Genomic DNA, 21,638 nt, shown 5'->3' on the forward strand with positions numbered 1-21,638 from the left:
CCAGGAGGCCTGTGCGTCCTGGGAGGGCTTTCATTTGAGGGCTGTTTCAACAAAGGATGTACTCGTTTATTACTTATGTGGAGGCAAAACCATACTATCCTCCTGCAGGGACTGAACTACCCAAAGAAAAGTCATATTCTACAGAAAAAATTACTTGAAACAATTTGATCCCTGGCATTCAGCTTCCTCAATCTTTATTTTCCTAAAATATGCCTTCGAGGAAAGCCAGCTCCTGGGCTCTATGTGGGCATAAGCTCTGATCATAGCCAAGAGACTCACACTTTTAGGATGAAAATCTGGCTTAGTAAGGACAGCAGGGGGGAAGGGAGGTGTTTACATGAGTGGAAGAGAGAAAATAACTCAAGTGACCATCCATAGGAGGGAGGATAAATCAACCACAGTGCATACACACGAGAGAGTGCAATACTTGGAGTGGTTCACAGAGAACGAGGTCTTTATAGACTGCCATGGAAAGATCTCCCAAATACCTTATTAAGTGAAATAACACCAATTAGCGGCAAGGTGCCAAACAGTGTTCATGGTGTGCCACCTTCAACATAAGAAAGGAATAAAAATCAGAATATGTATTTAGATTTGCTTGAATTTGCATACAGAAAGACCAAAGGAATTTTCTGAGTGGCTACAAAGCAGTGAGCCACAGAGTCAGAAAGAGGTGGGAAACAGACTTCACTGGGGGCTTTTCAGTTGCTTTAATTTTTACATTGTGTGTATTCAAAATAATAATGAAGTAACACGGAACTCTATGAAAAAGACATTTTCATTATACAAATCAAATGTTTTTAAAAATCCCAGCCTGGACGACGTGGTGAAACCCTGTCTCTACAAAAAAATTAGCTGTGAGTGGGGGTACATGGCTGTTGTCCCAGCTGCTCAGGGGGCTGAGGTGGGAGGATCGCTGGAGCCCAGGAAAAGGAGGTTGCAGTGAGCCGATACTGGGCCATTGCACTCCAGCCTGGGAGACAGAGCCAGACCCCGTCTCAAAAAAAAAAAAAAATTATAAAATTTTTTCTTAAAACCCTTAGAGCAGATCACACTGCGCTGTGTTGGACTCTGAAAAGCCAACAGAACATTTAACAAACATTAATCCATATCAGGCCCTAATTCAGCAAGTGCTGTGTGCTGTCACCTTGTTCTTTGGGAATACACACCGTATGTCGAGCGGGGAACCTCTCCTCTTAATCTCTCACAACTTTCCCACTGTTCAGGACCAGCCCTGACTCAGATCCCACAGGCCACAGAGGCTGTTGCAGCTCAGCCCCCAGCTCCCTGCCCTGACACTCTGGGTTATAGCTTTGGCGCTGGGAGTCTCCATTTCTACTGACAGAGGCTCATCTGCACCTGGCTCCTTTCAGGAGGTTGGACTCCCCAGCCCCTTTCCGCTCTGTTCATTAAAAACCACCTCCGCAGCGGTTGGGCTCCCCGGCTGCCCCATTTGTTCTGATGTGAGCTGGATTCGGAGAGCTGGTTGGGTTCATTTCCTGTGCTTCCAGCCTCCGTCTCCATTGGCAGCAAGCACTCACCATGGTAACGCTCAGGCCGCTTTTTGGAAACCCTCACTTCTCCTTGCTTAAAACTATTCAAAGAAAAATCCACCCAAGCCCCTCAAGGAAAAGGTACTTATTAAATACCTTTCCCAAAGTTAAAACGTCTCTAACAAGGAGCTGTTTGAGGCTCACTGGAAGTTGTGTGTCCCTGCGACACACGCTTAATTAGGTTAAACACGGAGCTGGAAGTAAAAAGGCACCACACTTACCCAGAACAAGAAAAGGTCAGAACGCCACCCCTCTGTGAGCCCTCCCACAAAAGCTCCAGAAATGGAGGCTGTGGTTTTCAGGGAACAGGGCCTGCGCTCATGTGTAGCACCCCGAATCATTCCCACTGCTTGATGGTCATGCTCTGTGGTCTCTTTCTCAGGTGTATTTGCTATATTCATTAAAGGAGAGAACATTGGAGGCATTTAGAATAAAATGCCCTGTGATTTTCAAAATGGTGAAAATTTCCAGCAGGCTGAAGAGAAAGGGCTTTCCTGGTTGCAATAAGAAGGAATGAGAAAAAGAGAAAACCTCCTAAAATAAATAAACAAATAAATAAAGGGTTATGGGATCCGTGTGATGCTGAGGTTTCTGTTTGCTTTGCTCCTTTTCAGCAAGCAGAATTTGTTACTTTTTCACCTTCGTTTCCAGTTCTGTATTTTGCAGCTGTCACTGGATGGTGGTTTGGAAGACCCTCAAATTCAATTCAGAGCCATGTTGTCCATAAAATATAAGGGTTGAACAATTCAATGCAGAAACTCCCATCTGCGAGGCCTTGATATCAGGAGGGTTTATGAGATCAACAAAGCTCACCTGCTACCAAGGAGAGCCTTGGTTCCTGACAATGGAGGCTAGAACTTACAAATCTAAATGAAATTATTCCTTAAACGCAACGTCCCCTAATTTAAAAGGAATGTGATAAATTCAGAAATGAAGGTTCTTGATTCCAGGATCCCAGGCCTATAAAGGAATGTGTGGCTAGAAAAATATCATTCTTGTTTTCTTACTAATTATAAAAGCACTTATTATGACAGCCCGTAATTATTTAGACAGGGCCATGCCATAGTGCAAATTATGCCTGCTTAAAGGTAACCACAACAAAAACACAGGATAGCACAGATAGCTACTCTATGCCTGTAATCCTGGCTCCTTGCTCTGGCATTAAAGTGGTTAAATGAGCTGGTGGAAAATTTCTTATTAGGGGCAGCCAAGAGGTAGTTCCAGCATTTGGACCCACAGTGAAAAATGCAGTCCCAAAAACACAAACCTAGATGGACGAATCAGGTACCTAATTGAGTCAGTGAAGCTTCATCTGATATTTACTCACGACACATACATACCCGCCCTCTCCCAAAACAAATAAGACTCTCCCCAGTTACTCACCTAGACCACCCTGACAAATGTCTGTGCGCGTGGCTCCTCCAATGATAAACTGAGGGCTGGGACACAACTCCTGAAAGTAATTTGGAACAAAACACAAGTCACTAGGTGCTCAGTGATGGTGGCAGCCTGGGGAAAGGAACATCAGAGTCCCAGATTTCAGAGCTGGAAGAAAACCAGGAGATTGTCTCCTGTCCATCACATTGTTTTATTGCTGAGGACTCTGAAGCCCAGAGAGGGGAGGAGCCCTGCCCACAGTCACACAGCCAGGGGTGAACAGAGCAGGAGCTGGAGTCCAGAGCTCCTACCAGGAATAGTGTTTTCATTTTTTATTTATGTATTTATTTATTTTTTGAGACAGAGTCTTACTCTGTTGCCCAGGCTGGAGTGCAGTAGTGTGATCTTGGCTCACTTTAACCTCTGCTTCCCAGGTTCAAGTGATTCTCCTGCCTCAGCCCACCAAGTAGCTGGGATACAGATGTCCACCACCATACCCAGCTAATTTTTTGTTGTTATTGTATTTTTAGTAGATACAGGGTTTCACCATGTTGGCCAGGCTGGTCTCAAACTCCTGACGTCAAGTAATCCACTCGCCTCGGCCTCCCAAAGTGCTAGGATTACAGGTGTGAGCCACTGCACCTGGCCAGGACTAGTGTTTTAATACTCTGTGTGGTGTAGGAGTGTGGGTGTGAAAAGGTTTTGGGTGAGGAGCAGAGAGGTAGGATAAAGGCAAAGGCTGAGATAATACGTGATGAAAAATGATCTCACCCATTCAGACAACACCCCTATTTACATAGAGAGATTAGAAGAATATTTAGCAAACTGCTGTGAGCCCAGTGGGCACTTGTTAAAGTCTTGACGGAATGATCATGATCCCATGTGCTGATAGACATACTGAGGTGTCAGAAGTACCACGTATCCTGAGATGAGAACTCATCTCTGATACATTCACACACCTGACCTGCACTTCCTGCACTCACCTATCTCAACTGGCATCTGCCTACAAGCAATCTCATGGCCCTGGTGCTCTGTTGGGGAATGACACATGCTTTTTTCATCCTTCCTTTGTTTACCCTGCAAGGATTTTTTGAGTGCCTGTTCTGTATCCAGTACCCTTTGAATCATGGCAGGCAGGGGAAAGAGGGAGACATGGTGAAATGAAGAAAGAAAAGAAATAAACCATCTAGTTCTTGCTCTCAAGGTGTGTTTGGTCTATATAGGAAACCAAGATTGACATTATGAACAGGTCAGAGAAAAAAGCCTAGTGCATAATAATAGAATGTAGGCTATATCCATGAAAGGAGAAAAAACACAGAGAGAAAAATGAGAAGGGCCCAACGGGTACTATGGCTGCAAGACTTAGTGGGAGGGAGATGATGCCTGTCCATCAGAAAGATAGGATGCAGGAGCAGTCTATGTATTGGTTCCCAAAGAAGAGATGGGTCTACCTGTTCACCAGCCAAACTGCTAGGGGAGAAGGGCGGGACCTCAAGGACAAAACAGAAGTCAGCCTACATTTAATCAGAGGCATCCTGGGCTGCACTGCATCAAAGACTGGCCGCAAAGAGAGAGAATCATTTCGTTCTTACTTCATAGGGGTGAAGAAATGCCAGATCAAAATGGACCAGGAAGCGGGAGGGTGGGCTGAGGGCAGACGCACGGGGTCTGGATGGCGCTGCCAGTGGGGAATCTGGGATTCTGTTGTGTGAGGTGGAGCCTCCCAAGTGGAGGCCCCATAACCTATGTAAGGTGCCGACTCCTGCCAACATGGCAGAAACAGCTCCTCTGGGCTGATTTTTTTTTTCAAATATTAAAAAAAATTATTGACCTGTTTTTCATTAAAAAGTTAAGACATGAACATGAGGAAAAAAACCTGACAATAAATAATGGTGTAAAACCCAAAATCCCTTCCACCTTGAAGTCCACACTGGTAACATTTCTTAAGTGTTACCTCCAGAAACTGTCTTCAGATATAAAAGCACATTTATATACATATACACATTTTTATCACATATGTCTTGTACATGCATCTTTTCTTACATAGAGAGCTTTGTAATTTCATTAAAAGTATCACAAGCTATTTAGCTCTTTTATTTTGTTGCTATTTATTTATTTGTAAATAAAGGTCCTTTAGTGATGGACCTTTTGTTTTTTGTGTTTCTTCCTTTTCAGTCTTTTGCAATCTCTGATAGCAACTTAAAGAGAAAAGTAGCACCAGCCAATCTGGGTGTTGTAAAAGCGTGGAGCTGCAAATGTTCACCTGGGTACTTGAGAGCTCCCAGTCTCCAGGCAGTCATTGTTCAGCAAATAAAAGGCAGAGGGTTCTGAAAGATCAATAAGTAAAAAGAAAAAGAAAAAGAATTTTAATTTAAATGTTGTTTTAAAAAAAAAAAAAAGAAGGAAAAGGTTGCATCATCAAGAGGGAAGAAAAGACAGTACACTCAATAGGGGTTTGGAAGAATCTCTTTTCTTAAAAATGCTCTTAAAATAGTTTCTTGGCTGGGCACGGTGGCTCATGCCTGTAATCCCAGCATCTTGGGAGGCCGAGGCGGGTGGATCACCTGAGGCCAGGAGTTCGAGACCAGCCTGGCCAACATGACAAAACCCTGTCTCTACTAAAAATACAAAAATTGGCCAGGCATGGTGGTAGGTGCCTGTAGTCCCAGCTATTCGAGAGGCTGAAGCAGGAGAATCACTTGAACCCAGGAGGCAGAAGTTGCAGTGAGCCAAGATTGCACTACTGGACTCCAGCCTGGGCGACAGAGTGAGACCCTGTCTCAATAAATAAATAAATACATACATAAATAAATAAATAGATAGATAGACAAATAAATAGGTTCCTGTTCTTCATCCTCCACTCATGCACCAGTATCCTGAAATCTGATTTCCACCTCCATAGCTCCATGAAACTCCTCTCACCCAAGTCACCAATAATAACTAACTTCTCTATGCATTTGGTACCATTGGCTATTCCCTCTCTGAAACTCTGCTCCTTTGACTTGCACACCCTCACTCACGCTTGATTTTCTCTTCAAGTCTCTGAGCACTTCTCCTCAGTCTCCTTTGTGCATTCCCCTACTGTGCTTACCCCTAAGTATCAGAGATCCCCCGGCCCTTGGTCCTCAACCCTCTGAAATTATCCCATTTCATAGAGCAGTAACCCCATCAAGTGTTCTCTCTCAGTGACATCATTCAACCCCATGGCTTCAACTATTAACTGTAGAATATGCTGATGCTTCCAATATAACTCCCTCAGCTGTATCTTCAATTACCTGTGTCACATTGCTCATGAGATAGAATTTCATTAGATTCATATCTAATAGACCTTCCAAGCTCTGCTAAAATTTTGAGTTCTGGTTGGAAGAGTGATTGGCAAAGGCTACAGACACTTGAAAGTGAAATATACAGAATAGTGCTAAGTGGTTTGTAGGTAGATGGGATGTCCATTTTACGATGTGATACTCAGTATAATTCAAAAATGCCCACTCCCCAGAAAAAAAAAAAAGAAATGCCATAACTAATAGTTTGCATGAATCTTTCAGATACCACAGAAAGTCCCCAGCTTTGGGCTGGGCACAGTGATTCACACCTGTAATTCCAGCACTTTGGGAGGCCAAGGTGGGCTGATCCCTTGAGTTCAGGAGTTCAAGACCAGCCTGGCCAACATAGTGAAATCTGTCTCAACAAAAAACTAGCCGGGCATGGTGGTGTGTGCCTGTAATCCCAGCTACTCAGGAGGCTGAAGCACAAAATCATTTGAAACCAGGAGGCAGAGGTTGCAGTGAGCTGAGATTGCGCCACTGCACTCCAGCCTGGGTGACGGAATGAAATTCTGTCTCAAAAAATATATATAAATATGAAAGAAAGAAAAATAAAAAGGTCCCCAGCTTTTCAAGGATATTCCATCTCACTGTGATCCCCAAAGAACTTTCCCCAAGTCTTCTCCCCATTACTAAGTTCCTGTTGAAACACAGATCAAAGATACGAAGGAATTGGCAGTCCCAGAGGTTTTAAAGACGCAGACTTCTGTGAAGAGGCAGGCTCCACCTACCCGCACTTGGAATCCTTTTTTATATTTCCTAATAACAATCATGCCTTTTTAGTAAGACTGTTTTCTATTACTCAAGCAAGGATCTCAAAACACTCCATAAATACAAACTACTCTAACCTAGGATCAGCCTCTGATGACGGGGCATAAGGAAATACAGGTATCAGTCAGAAATCCAAGACTGAATCCAGTCATCCAAAGTGGCTGAAACCCACACTTTCTCAGTGATGGTTGCTTGGCCACACTGCTCTCCTACAGCGTTAACCATGTCTGATAGTTTCGGTTTGCACTTCACAAGCTCTGGCTATGTACCTTTAGAACCCCCAGGGATGCTGCCATCATCATCATCATCACCTCCAAGTATAACCACATTGCTTGGCCCAGCACTTCTGTCCCTCTACGATCTGGCCCCATTAGATGTTTCCAGCTTCATCTGTCAGTTTCCCACAGTGAGTGATTCTCACGACGGACTCCCATCTTCCTCTGAATACACTTGCTCCCGACGCACTGCCACAACCCAGTACTCTGCCCACACCTGTGCTTCTCCTCAGTCTCTCTCCTGATTCTCCTCACCAACAAGCCCAACTCAAATGTCTCCAGTCATTAACCTGCCCCAATTCCACTGTCAAATTTAACTGCTTCTTCCTCCAAACTCCCATACATTGTGTTCCTATTTCCATTTCTTTCATCCTCTGGATAGTCTGTCTTATAGTAATAGCTAGATTTTCCCATTCAAGCCTCCCAATAACCCAAGCCTCCCAAAAAACAGTGAAGTGGGTAATATTCTTATACCCATTTTATAGATGAAGAAACTGAGTCTTTGGATGGTTAGTAACTTCCCCATGGTTCCTCAGCTAGCAAATGGCGCAGAGGGGACAGAAACCTGATCCACTTGACTAACACGCCCATGCTCTTAACCATTCTGTTGCCTGGCGGCTGTCCGCTTGTCCATATGTCTCTCCCTCATGAGCCAAAGCTCCACAACGACCCCTCTCCAGCACCTGAACACGACCAGCACGCAATAAATCATGGCTGAACTGCAAAGTCCAGATTCACTAATCCAAGATGTGGCAGCTGAAGAAAGAGAGGAAACTCCAAGCTGAGGCCTCTCACCCTCATCCTTATCCTAATTGTTAGGACTTCCTAACAATTCATCCCCTTGACATTTCCCTTAAATTGGGTCCTTACTATGCAGCTGACATCACCTCACTGCTGTCTTGGTGTATTTCTCCTTAAGATCAATAAACCACTTAATTGCCAAAAAAGTGGACACTTCGGGGAAGAATATCATTGACTGCGCTGCACCAGGGCCCATTCGTGCTGGGCCTTCCTCAAACCACAGGACCTGGGCTGGGCATTGACCAAGCACAGAGGGGAAGCCAGAAAAGAAAGATACAAAAATGTACCTGCTAAGAACGCCCGCTGATGTCGCATACCCGACCACGCTGTTTGTGACAGGACTGCTGTTCTCACCCAACCCTAAATGGCGTTAGGATTGTGAATAACCAAAAGCGCATCCTGAGAACCCATGCTTGACCTTGAGACCTTCCTCTGGGCAAACTTGTCCTAAAGCCTTTGGGACAAGAGCTCAAATCTTTGTTCAATTGCTTAAGAATAAGCAGAAACACTCAGCAGGGGCAGTAATGTCAAATGGTATGATTTTAGAAAACATCTAGGTATCAAGCTTTATTTTATTACTGAGAGGACAAAAACATGTGTACATATATGTTTAGCCCATCTCATCTTCTTTCCCCCAAAGGCAGGTAGAAATTAACATCCGTGTGGGAACGAGGATCATATAGTCACATTTAGGCAGCTGACTTAACACCCCAACACTGAAGAAGTACAAAATCACCCTCAAAAGCAGCAGTGAAATGAAAAAGCAAACACAATTAAAAATGGTCAAAGGGGCTGGGTGAGGTAGCTCACATCTGTAATCCCAACATTTTGGGAGGCCAAGGCAGGTCGATCACTTGAGACCAGGAGTTTGAAACCAGCCTGGCCAATAGGGTGAAACCCCAACTCTGCTAAAAATACAAAAAATTAGCTGAACATTGTGGTGGAAGCCTGTGGTCCCAGCTACTTGGTAGGCTAAGGCACGAGAATCACTTGAATCCAGGAGGCAGAGGTTGCAGTGAGCTGAGATTCTGCCACTGCAACCCAGCCTGGGAAACGGAGTAAGACCCTGTTCAAAAAAAAAAAAAAAAAAGAATGGGCAAAGAACTTGGATAGACGTTTCTGCAAATGGTCAATAAGCACATGAAAAGATGCTCACCCTCACTGATCTTTAGAGAAATGTAAATCAAAACCACAATGAGATACCACCTCACACCCATTAGGATGGCTACTATCAAAAAAACAGAAAATGGCCTGGTGCGGTGGCTCATACCTATAAGATCAACACTGTGGGAAGCCAAGGTGGGTAGATCACCTGAGGTCAGGAATTCAAGACCAGCCTGGCCAACATGGCAAAACCCCATCTCTACTAAAAATACAAAAATTAGCTGGGCATGGTAGTGGGTGTCTGTAATCCCAGCTACTGGAGAGGCTGAGGAAGGAGCATCACTTGAACCCAGGAGGTGGAGGTTGTAGTGAGCCAAGATCACACCACTGTACTAGAGCCTGGGTGGCAAGAGCAAAACTTCATCTCAAGAAAAAACTAAAATAGCAAACACTGGTAAGGACGTGGAGAAAGAGGAAGCTGTGCACCGCCGGCGGGAAGGCCGAATGGCGTAGCCACCGTATAAAGCAGTAGGACAGCTCCTCAAAAGCTTGAACATAGAACTATCACATGATCCAGCCATGGTTCATATCTTTTGGGTATATAACAAAAAGAATTGGAAGCAGGGTCTCAAAGAGAAGCTTGTATATCCATATTTGTAGCAGCGTGACTTACAATAGCCAAAAAGGAAGCAACTGAAGACCGGTAATGGATGAATGCATAAACAAAATGTGGTCTACACACACCACGGAATACTATTCAACCTTCCAAAGGAAGGAAAATCTGACACATGCCACAACACGGATGAATCTTAAGGATGTTATGCTATCTTGAGTTACGCCAGTCACAAAAGGACAAATGCTGTGTAATTCCACCTATATGAGGTACCTAGCACAGTCAGATTCATAGAGACAGAAAGTAAAACACTGGTTGTCAAAACTTGGGGGGAAGGGCCAAGCACAATAGCTCACGCCTGTAATCCCAGCACTTTGGGAGGCCAAGGTGGGCAGATCACCTGAGGTCAGGAGTTCAAGACCCACCTGACCAACATGGTAAAACTTCGAATCTGCTAAAAATAAAAAAAGTTAGCTGGGCATGATAGCGGGTGCCTGTAATCCCAGCTACTCTAGAGGCTGAGGCAGGAGAATCACTTGAACTTGGGAGGCAGAGATTGTAGTGAGCTGAGATGGTGCAACTGAACTCCAGCCTAGGCAACGAAATGAGACTGTCTCAAAAAAAAAAAAAAATATATATATATATATATATATAGAAAGAAAGAAAAAGAAAAAAGAAATTGGAAAAAGAAGGAATGAGGAGTTTTTTAACGTGTATTTAGTTTCTGCTTCGCAAGATAGAAAACGTTCTGGTGATAGAGGGTGGTGATGGTTGCAGAGCAGTGGGAATGTACTTAATGCCACTGAACTGTACATGCAGAAATGGTTAAGATGGTAAATTTTGTGTTATGTGTATCACACCACAATTTAAAAATAAATAAGTAAATGCAACAAATGAACTTATAATGTACCACATTTCTGGATGCCCCATCAGTTTGCAAACCCCTGAGAGGCCTCTTGGGAGGAAAAAATAATAATGAAGCATTTAGGAACAGGCTAATATTCTCAGGATTTAGTGCATGTCCCTGACAGAGATAGGATCAGGATCTTTACTGATTCTGGAGTCTATTCAATAATCTGTAAGATGTTAAAGGATAAGTCTGCACCCTCTAGTATACCCTTCTGGTACTTGAGCATGAGCCTGGCCAAAAGCAGCTGTGTGATAATTTTTCACTGATGATTAGGGATGAAGAAGTTAAATCCTGACACACATTTATTTACTCAACACACACTTGAAAACTCCAAATAGGAGTCCTTCAGTTTCACCTTCCCCATTACTCAGGTTCCACTGCCTCATGCTCTGAATTTTACTTCCTCTATTGACAGACACAAACGAACATATCCAGTCTACGATAACCACATTTCCACAGACCACGAGAACAGGGGAAGACACGGTTTGGGTAGGAACAGGCTATGTGGTTAAGGAGGTAAGGGTTCTAAGGATTTCAAAGAAAGGAGAAAAACTAAGCAAAGGTTAACTGATACCTGACTTTGGTCTCAAAGGAAAATTTTCTCCCCCTTCTTCCCCTCCCACAAAACCCTTGGGATCTGCAATGGCACCCCTCCCTGAGGCTTTTCACCACCCAGGGGTGACAACCCAGGTTCCCACGGCCCATCATTCATGCCCCTGTAGAGTTCTTACTTCATTCTGCCTTGGTCATCAGTCCTCTACTCACACCTGTGTCTCCCTACACTTTCCAGAGCTGAAACCACAGCCCACTGCTCAGTTTCTCCCTGACCACCTTCCCAATCAGTGCAGAGCCCATGCCTGGCACAAAACAGAAGCTCAAAAAACTGTCTATTGAAATGAAATGTGGCTGTCAACTCTTGAAATTAGAATATAAAATCATGACTCCCAATCCGGATTTTATCAGCATACCAGGGCAACCCCGAAGGTTTCAGAGGGGGATGGGAAGACGGACCACAGTGGGCAAGAGGGCAGCATGGCCAAGGAGTTATTCTCAGAGGTGAAAACTGTTATGTAAAATCAGCAGGATCAAAGCAAAAAGGGTAGAGGTAGCTGGGGTTAGACAGTAATTTTGACCAGTTTAGAAGTAGACTCTCCCTTTATCTTCCCTTTCAACCACTGTCAAGAAAATCAGAACCATGACTTGATTTCCCTGTCATGGTTTAGAAGACAAAAGGTACCTGGGTCATTTCATAGCCCCTCTGCTGAGACGCTGTTAGGGCAGACACTGAACAGAGCACTTCGGATGGATGAGCTCAGTTCTCACAACCACTCTATCTGGAGGAGGTTATCAATCCTTGAGGTTAAATCACTTGACAAGTGTTGCATAGTGATAGTTCATGGGCCTAGGTTTTTGGAGGACTGTTCTCCATCCCTTGTTCTTGAGCTTTGGGTAGTATCAGTAACTGCATCCAGGAGACCCTGCCTTCCATCCACACCCACTGAGCCCCGGCTCCCAGCTCCCTCTCCACTCAGGCCTGATGGAACAATGTCAATTCATGACCTTAAGCAACTGTGCACCTTTCAGCAACGATGTTTTCACAATTTACCAGCGGGCTGACCATATCTAGCATTGAGCTGTTCCACTGTGCACTTGCCTAGGGACCATATGCAATAATAACAACTATGTATTCTGCATCTATTATGCTCCAGGCACTATGCTCTGAGATTTAACTCTAATTCTCATGCCAACCCTGAAAAATAAGGTGCCATTAAACACCATTTTACACATGAGAAAAGCAAGGCTCACAGAGTTTACCTTCCCAAGACAACACAGACAGAGCCTGGATTCGAATCCCACTTTCCTGGTTCCAAAGCTCATTCATGCTCTTCTCTCTATACCTCACTGCCTCTGAACAAGAGTCCAGGCCAGGTGTGGTGGCTCACAACTGTAATCCTAACACTTTGGGAGGCCAAGGTGGGCAGATGGCTTGAGCCCCAGGAGTTCAAGACCACCCTGGGCAACACGGCACAACCCTGTCTCTACAAAAAATATAAACATTAGCCAGGTATGATGGCACATGCCTGTAATCCCAGCTACTTGGGAGGTTGAGGTGGGAAAATCACCTGAGCCCAGGAAGGTGGAGGCTGAAGCTGGCTGTGATCACACCACTGTAGTCCAGTCTGGGTGACAGAGTGAGACTCCGTCTCAAAAAAAAAAAAAAAAAAAAGAGTTCAAAAGGTGGTGGTGGAGGGGTCTGAATTATGAGATCCAGACACTTAGGACCCACAGCCTCAACTTCTCCCTCAGTTCCTCCTGATCAGACGTAAGGCCCCCCACCCTGTACGTCACTCAACGCAAGCCCACTTCCTTACCGTGGGCCGCTTCCAGATGATGCCTTGAGTTTGTGGGGAGCATGGTCCCAGATCCTTGTAGCCCAAAGCTGATGGACACGCTGGGAACTCAGGGTCCTTAAATAGGACCCCTGAGTCTAAGCACTGTTGCCTTAGGGTCTTGAAATCTTGGCCCAAGTACTTGACAGCCTTTTGGTTGGAGCCAAGACCTTGAGCGGCTGCCCGCTGCCTAGATACACCAGCCACCTGGGCTGCCATGACCGTGGGCTCCGTAGGGTGGACAGAAGGGCAGGACTGCACCGTATTCTCAGACACCTGCCCCACTGGGAGGGGAGCTATAAGGCGCTAAGGGAGGTGGAGCAGGCAAACATTTCACCTGAGGCCCTGTTCCAGAAGGAAGTGAGTCATGGCCGGGGACAAATATGTACCCAAGGTGCAGGCAAACTTGCCCCACCTTCTTCTTCTGCCTTTTGCAAACAATCTGGGGGCTGGGAACCTTCCAGGGCCCATCCCAGGCCATTAGCCTAAGAAATCCATTAGAATCTTTTTTTTTTTTTTTTTTTTTTTTTTGAGACGAAGTCTTGCTCTGTCACCCAGGCTGGAGTACAGTGGCACAATCTTGGCTCAGTGCAACCTCCACCTCCCAGGTTCAAGTGATTCTCCTGCCTCAGCCTCCTGAGCAGCTAAGATTATAGGCATGCACCACCATGCCCAGCTAATTTTCATATTTTTAGTAGAGATGGGGTTTCACCATATTGGCCAGGCTGGTCTCGAGCTCCTGACCTTATGATCCACCCATCTCGGCCTCCCACAGTGCTGGGATTACAGGCATGAGCCACCACACCCGACCAATCCATTAGAACCTTGACCCCCACCCTGCCATCCTCTCCACATGCCTTTTGCAGGACCTGCTTGTCTTGCATCAATCCCATTGACTGAGATGAGCAGGCTCATTGTGCAGCTTGAAGCAGATATTCAGCAAGGAATTGGAGGCATGACTCTGAGCAAGAAGGCAAGTAGTTAGAGGGGTCTCCTTTCCTGCCAGAAAAGTTTGGATCCATATTTCCTAGGAAGGCAAAAAATATCAGAGAGTGGCGATTCACGGGCCAGATTAGGAATAAACCTGACTGGCAGAGGTTCCGCCTGTGAGTGAAGGCTTTGGCCTCTGACTACCTTGGTTTCTATCCCAGCTCCACCAGTAATTCACTCTGTCGTGTTAGGCAAGTTATTTAACCTCTTTTCTCCTAATTTTTTTTTTTTTTTTTTTTTTTTTGAGACAGAGTCTCGCTCTATCACCAGGCTGGAGTGCAGTGGTGCGATCCCGGCTCACTGCAACTTCCGTTTTCCGGTTTCAAGCAATTCTCCTGCCTCAGCCTCCCGAGTAGCTGGGACTACAGGCACATACCACCACGCCCAGCTAATTTTTTGTACTTTTAGTAGAGACGGGGTTTCACCATGTTGGCCAGGATGGTCTCGATCACTTGACCTCGTGATCCACCTGCCTCAGCCTCCCAAAGTGCTGGGATTGCAGAAGTGAGCCACTGCTCCCGCCCTAAATTTTTTTTCATCTATAAACAGGAAGATCATAGGAGAGCCTACCTCAAAGGGTTGTTTGGAAAAGTGATGAGACATACAGGTCATCTGCTTAGAACAGTATTGAAGTGACATTCAGTGAACATCAGATATCACTATTCCTTGGAGCCAGGATTCCCAGAAAGGCCTTGGAATCAGGAGCCTTGATTCTAGTCTCAGAAGTAAGTTACAAGCTTTATGACCTTGGATTAGTCACTTCTTTCTGGGCTCCAGTTTCCTATATCAGGTCTACCAGAAGGATGCCAACCACATCAATGCTTTTAGAACTTCAGTTTTTTTGGCACACTAGAAAATGGTCCCCCAAAGAAACCAGGTCCTAATATTGAGAATCTATAAATATTCCCTTATTTAGGAAAAGGGTTTTTGCTGCTATGACTAAGTTAAGCATCTTGACAAGGGGAGATTATCCTGTCCCTAAATGCACCAGTGTCCTCATGAGGAAGGCAGAGGAACATGTGATGATATACAAAAAGGAGAGGTGATGAGATGAGGTAGGCAGAGGTTAGAGAGATCCTGCCCCACTCCAGGGACCACCAGCAGCCACAGGAGCTGGAAGGGGCAGAATGGATTCTCCCCTAGAGCCGTTGGAGGGGCGTGGGCCTGCCGACACCTTGACTTCACAGCCCTGGGACTTCTGGCCTCCAGAATGGTGAGAAAATACATTTATGTTGCTTTAAGCTACTACATTTGTGGCCATTTGTTACAGCAGCCACAAGAAACAAATACAGTGTGCAGAAGAATCCCCCGGAACACTCGCTCAAAATGCTGATTCCTCTAATAGGTGCTGCCATAAATCCTCCACCCCCATTGCCCCAAAAAGAGAGTTCTACTTCAGGAGATCTAAAGTAACACCCAGCAATCTGTAGTTTTTAAACCATTGCCCCAGAGATGATGCCAATACAAGAGTCTAGGGATGGCCCTCTGAGAAGCTCTGGACCAGCCGACCTCTGAGGCCTCCAACTCTGACCTTCTAAGCCAGTGGCAGTCCGTGTGTTAAGCACTTAGCTTGGTGGGTAGGTCTGAGCAAGTAGAAAGAACAGTCACTCCCCAGGTATTCAGAAAAAATGTAGCTTCCCAGGTTTCATCAGAAATTCAAGGCCAGGCCAGGCATGTTGGCTCAGGTCTGTCATCTCAGCACTTCGGAAGGCTGAGGCAGGAGGATCACTTGAGGTCAGGAGTTCTCAACCAGCCTGGGCAACATAACAAGACCTGGTCCCAAAAAAAAAAAAAAAAAAAAGAATGAAAAATGAGCTAGGCATGGTGGTGCATGTCTACAGTCCCAGCTACTCAAAAGGCTGAGGCAGGAGGCTCACTTGAGCCCAGGAAGTCAGGAGGTTGAGGCTGCAGGGAGCCACCCACTTCAGCCTGGATGACCGTGAGAGACAATAAGAAAAAGAAATGCAAGGCCAGAATGGCCTTCAGAGGCTAAAGCTAGCATCAGAAAGACTTGATATGGTCCATGCCGCCTTAGGGACCCCATCTTCCTTCCCTCAACATCCCTTTCCCCTTGATTCCACATCTGCCCACTATTAAGCTCATCTAGTGTTCACAGTTATATTTTCACCAGTCTGTACAGCTGACCCTGATTCACTTAGGTGGCCCCAACCACCCCTAAAATCAGAACCACAACTTCATTGAGTCAACACTGAATGGTTATTGCAAATCTGGCTGTCTACTACCAAGCTTAAAACCCCCAAATGGCTGCCCACTGCTCCTGGGAGAAGAGCAAGGTGGGGGGAGGGGGGCTTGCACAGCCCATTAGACTCTGAGCAGCTGGCACTGCCTACCTCTCCTCCTGCTCCATCCACCCCTCCTGGCTTTCTTTCCATTCCTGGAATGTTGTGTTCTGTCCCGCTTCAGGGCTTGACACCTGCTGTGCCCTCCACCTGGAATGCTCGTCTCCCCACGCCCAACCCTGTTCATCCAGTAGACCTGGGTGCCCCAGGAAAGGCTTTCTGGACAACTCCACATTCATACTAAGCCATTTTCCCCTCTCATACACTCTCATAGCAACTTGCAAAACCCTGCCTGGCACTGATTCCTGCAATCATTTAATTAATGCCTCTCTACCCTACACGGCTCTGATCTCTATGAGGACAATTACCCCTGTTTGTTTTATCATTGTTGTAATCCTGAATCCCAGAAGCTCCTGGAACTTAGTACGGACTCAATAAATATATGATGCATGAATAAACACCCACAGGTATGAGATGTGCTGTGGATAAATGTGCACCGGGTATAATGGACCTGGCACCTTTGGGCAGGGTCATTAGTTCATCCACAAGGATCCTATGGGATTGTTTTCCTGGCCTCTTTCTCCCCTACACCTCCTAGAAACATTCCCCTTAGATGGACTAAAATGAGCAAGCCCTTCCTTCATCCAAATGCAGAATAAGCACAGCTGGTAATTTCCTTCTGCACAAGGGAACTCCTTTGGCGTTAGCAATCTCCTTCCCACTCCACCTGCCTGAATTGCTTCACTCCCACATCCAGATGCTGCGCAAACAAACCCTTTCTCGTCGAGGCTGTCGGTCTGAGCCACTGCTAGTAGAGCCCTCATGTATCCAGGCATGAAAAGAACCGCAAGGGGAGCCGAGAAGTCTCTGCTCCCCAGTGCCTCGTGAGCAGACAGCAAATGACTGCCTGTTCTCCAGCCAGGTACCCAGGAGGAAGCAGTCTGCACCCACTGTCTCTGTCTACCTGGACAGATGTCTCTCCAGCCTCACACCCCAGGAACCACTGGAGACAGCACCAGCTCCTTGCCAGGCAGCCTGAGGATCTACTGAGAGGCTGGTGAGGCTGTGCAGACACACACCTGACATGCGCCTGGCAGCACCTCCTTAATAAGAACACTTCTCAGCAAACAGCCCAGGTGAATGCTGCTCTTTCTCTGTGCACACCAGCCAAGCGGGAATGCTGAGCTGTATCCATACACGGCTCCTCTCAGTCAAAAGGATCAAGGCTGTATTATCCCCTTAGAAAGGAAGATAAATCACCCTCGTTGCACCCAGGGGTCCAAGTGTTCTTTTCAGACGATTAAAGTTTGCAAAGCTTGTTGTCTTGCATAACTATAACTTCGGGGAAAAGATGGGTGAAAGCTAACTGCAGAATTCTCTCTCCTGGGCCCGACAATTTCAGAATTGTAAGGCAAGCAAGTGCTGAATCCAGTGTCAAGAGAATTACAGAGTTTTCATACATTGCTGGTGGAAATGTAAAATGGTACAGCTGTTTTGAAAAACAGTCCAGCAGTTCCTCAAAATGCTAAACACAGAGTTACGCAGTAACTCTGAGTAACATCCCACTTCAAGGATTGAAAGAGAATTGAAAAGGTATGTTTAAAAAAAAAGTGTATGTAAATGCCCGTAGGATAGCCAAAAAGTGGAAACAACCTAAATGCCCAGCAATGGACAAATGGATAAACAAAATGTGGTATATGTGTATGGTGGAATATTATTCAGTCATAAAAGGAGTGAAATACTGTTACATGCTACAACACAGATGAACCTTAAAGACATGCAAAGGAAAAGAACCTATTCGCAAAAGGCCACACGTTGTACGATTCCAGTTTTATGAAATGCCTAGAATTGCAAAACCATAGAGAAAGTAAAGTAGTGGTTGCCAGGGATTGGGAAGTGGGGCTGACTGCTAATAGTTACACAGTTTCTTTTTTGGGATGATGAAAATATTATGGAATGAGATGGTGGTGATAGTTGCACAACTAAAAATCACACTTTAGGCCAGGCACCATGGCTCACACCTGTAATCCCAGCACTTTGTCAGGCTAAGCTGGGAGCATGGCTTGAGCCCAGGAGGCTGAGGTTGCCATGAGCCATGATCATACAACTATACTCCCATCTGGATGAACAAGCGAGAACTGTCTCAAATAAACATCACACTTTAAATGTACGCTTTGGCCATGTTTATGCTATGTGAGTTATATCTCAATTTTAAAATTGAAAAGGAGAAAAAAGGCATTACAGAGGGGAAGGCTGGCTGTGATCCAAGCATTGGTAGGTGGTCTGTAAGGAAGCGATTGCCCTCCGGTCTACGTAGGATATCAAGCACCACGCACATGCAAAGAGTTCTGGAACTGCAAGACTGAACCCTACCTAACCAGAAGGCTGGATGAGCTGAGGTGTGTGGGCTCACTCCCTCTCCAGGTCTGCAGGATCGCCCATGGCGTCTTGAGGGGGTCACACCTCAGGCCTCCATCTTGGCAGGAAAGGGCTCAGTCAAGGCCAGCTGAGACTGCCCCCTAGAGGCCTACAGATCCTGTTGACCTGGTATGACTAAGCAGTGCTGCAAAAACACACATTTGAATAGAACGCAAGGTCTACATAGCACTTTCCTGCCATAGCTGCCCAGAGAGTTATCACGAGTCTGTAATAAAGATCACATTGACCTACGGTCATATGAATAAGCAGGCAGCCCCTGACTTCCTCTGCCAGAGGCCTGTACCTCTCTCAGCCTGTCAGAGATGCCTTGCCAGAAGTGGCTCTCTAACTTCTGCCACTGGGGACATATGCCACCTGGGGTGCTTGGTAACATGCCAGAGATCAACATGACATGTTTTATTTGATCATTCATTTTATTCAGTTTTTTTTTTAAAGAGGAATTTTTAACTTTTCTTTTTTTTTTTTTTTTTTTTGAGATGGAGTCTTACTCTGTCACCCAGGCTGGAGTGTAGTAGCACAGTCCCAGCTCCCTGTATCCTCCGCCTCCCAGGTTCAAGTGATTCTCCTGTCTCAGCCTCCCAAATAGCTGGGATTATAGATGCCTGCCACCCCACCCACCTAATTTTTGTATTTTAGTAGAGATGCCTGCGGGGCAGGGTTCACCCTGTTTGCCAGGCTGATCTCGAACTCCTGACCTCAAGTGATCCACTTGCCTCAGCCTCCCAAAGTGCTGGGATTACAGGCTTGAACCACCACATTTGGCCAGTTTTTAACATTTTTAATAAAATTACTATGGGAAACAGCCAGGCTCTATTTTCAAGGAGTGTATATTAGCTCTTCTCCATGTAAAGGGCTTTCCTCTTTTGCCTGTTTAGTGGAGAAATTTTGAATGTGGAAAATATAGCATGCATACAAATACATGAAAAAAAAAAAGAAAATATATACACAAAGATTAGAATAGTGGTCCCTTTCACCCTGAAGAGTGGGAACCGGCATGAGGGAGGAGCATACAGAGAGATGTAAGTTTCAGGTAATTTTTTACTTCTTGGATTGAGTGGTGGATACATAGGAATTCATCATATGTTTTGTTTTGTTTTTGAGACAGTCACACTGTTGCCTAGGCTGGAGTGTGGTGGTGTGATCGTGGGTCACAGCGGCCTTGACCTCTTGAGCTCAGTTGATCCTCTCATCTCAGCCTCCCACATAGCTGAGACCATAGGCACATAACACCATGCCTGGCTAATATTTTGTATTTTTTTTTATAGAGATGGGGGTCTTCCTATGTTGCCCAAGCTGATCTCAAACTCCTGGGCTCAAGTGATCCTCCCACCTTGGCCTCCCAGAGAGCTGGAACTACAGGCATGAGCTACTGCACCCAGTTCGTCATACTATTAATAATAACTTAAAGAAATTAAAAAGACAGCCATTGCGTGGAGTTTCCCACATGCTCAGTAGCTGAGGTAGGGGTGCCATCCAGCCCCGAATGACCTTTTGGCTGTGCAAAAGTGCCCTACTGGACAACATGAGGGACCTGGGTCTCAATAAGGTGTTTTTGCTGCTTCTGAAGTGTCTTTGATCCAACGTTGTTCCAGGTTTGTGTCCAGTTTATCACGGCTTCCAGCAACACTGTGTTGATGTGGTTGGTAGCCTCAGCATAGTCTATTGCTCCAAATTTGCAGAAATGATAGTCAGATGTGTTGTTACTGGAGGAGACCTGGGTATTGTGGAGAAGACCTGGGCAACCAAAGCTGACTGATTGGTACAGAGGAGCATATGTTCTTCATTGGCCCAGAAATCCCCCAAACCAACAGTTATAGGGTAAGAGGATCTGCCTTCTGAGGAAGTGGATCAAGAGCTGACTGAAGACGGTCAGTGGGAGGAAATACTGAAACAACCACGCCCGTCGCAGTACAGTGCTGCTAAAGATCTTGTGGTCTGGGTTGATCCTCTGGATGGAACCAAGAAATACAGCAGTGGTCTTCTTGACAATGTAACAGTTCTTATTGAAATTACTTATGAAGGAAAGTGATAGCAGGAATGATTAACCAGCCATATTACAACTATGAGGCAGGACCAGATGCTGTGCTGGGGAGGACAATCTGGGGAGTTTTAGGTTTAGGTGCCTTTGGGTTTGAGCTGAAAGAAGTCCCCGCTGGGAAACACATGATCACAACTACCTGATCCCATAGCAACAAGTTGGTTACGGACTGTGTTACTGCCATAAACCCCGATGAGGTGCTGTGAGTAGGAGCAGGAAATAAGATTATAGCCTCTGCTTATGTATTTGTAAGTCCTGGTTGTAAGAAGAGGGATGCATGTGCTCCAGAAGTTATTTTACATGCTATGGGAAGCAAATTAATTGATATCTATGGGAATGTTCTTCAGTACCACAAGGATGTGAAGCATATGAACTCTGCAGCAGTCCTGACCACATCGAGGAATTATGACTACTATGCAAGCTGAGTTCCAGAATCTGTTAAAAATTCACTTGTTCCTTAAAGGAAAGTTTCATTTGGCCAGGCGCGGTGGCTCATGCATGTACTTCCAGCACTTTGGGAGGCCGAGGTGGGTGGACTGCTTGAGCTCCAGGAGTCTGAGGCCAGCTTAGGAAACATAGTGAGACCACCCACCCGCCCATCTCCACAAAAATACTAATTAGCCAGGCATCCTGGCATATGCCTGTAGTCCCAGCTAACTGGGAGGCTGAAGCAGGAGAGTCGCTTGAGCCTGGGAGGCACAGGTGGCATTAAGGGAGACTTTGCCACTGCACTCCAGTCTGGGTGACCAGAGTT

At 45.7% G+C, this 21,638-nt stretch overlaps 1 protein-coding gene and 1 pseudogene across 2 annotated transcripts in view; one reads left to right on the forward strand and one right to left on the reverse strand.

Annotated features, from left to right (window-relative positions):
* Nucleotides 1-13,437, reverse strand: part of CAPN8 (calpain 8) — a 76,703-nt gene extending 63,266 nt beyond the window's left edge. The window contains exons 1-2 of one of the 2 annotated variants that reach the window (XM_074385242.1): nucleotides 13,100-13,437; nucleotides 2,937-3,006 (exon numbers count right to left, since the gene is read on the reverse strand). In XM_074385242.1, coding sequence (XP_074241343.1) covers nucleotides 2,937-3,006; nucleotides 13,100-13,336 — 307 coding nt within the window. In that variant the 5' untranslated portion in view covers nucleotides 13,337-13,437. The remainder of the gene's footprint in view (nucleotides 1-2,936; nucleotides 3,007-13,099) is intronic. The other variant, XM_003930316.4, reaches the window with a different exon arrangement.
* Nucleotides 13,438-19,840: 6,403 nt separating this feature from the next.
* Nucleotides 19,841-21,345, forward strand: LOC101035059 (3'(2'),5'-bisphosphate nucleotidase 1-like; annotated as a pseudogene).
* Nucleotides 21,346-21,638: the final 293 nt, after the last annotated feature.

The sequence above is a fragment of the Saimiri boliviensis genome, chromosome 14 (genome assembly GCF_048565385.1).
Source record: "Saimiri boliviensis isolate mSaiBol1 chromosome 14, mSaiBol1.pri, whole genome shotgun sequence".
NCBI classification, from domain to species: Eukaryota; Metazoa; Chordata; class Mammalia; order Primates; family Cebidae; genus Saimiri; species Saimiri boliviensis.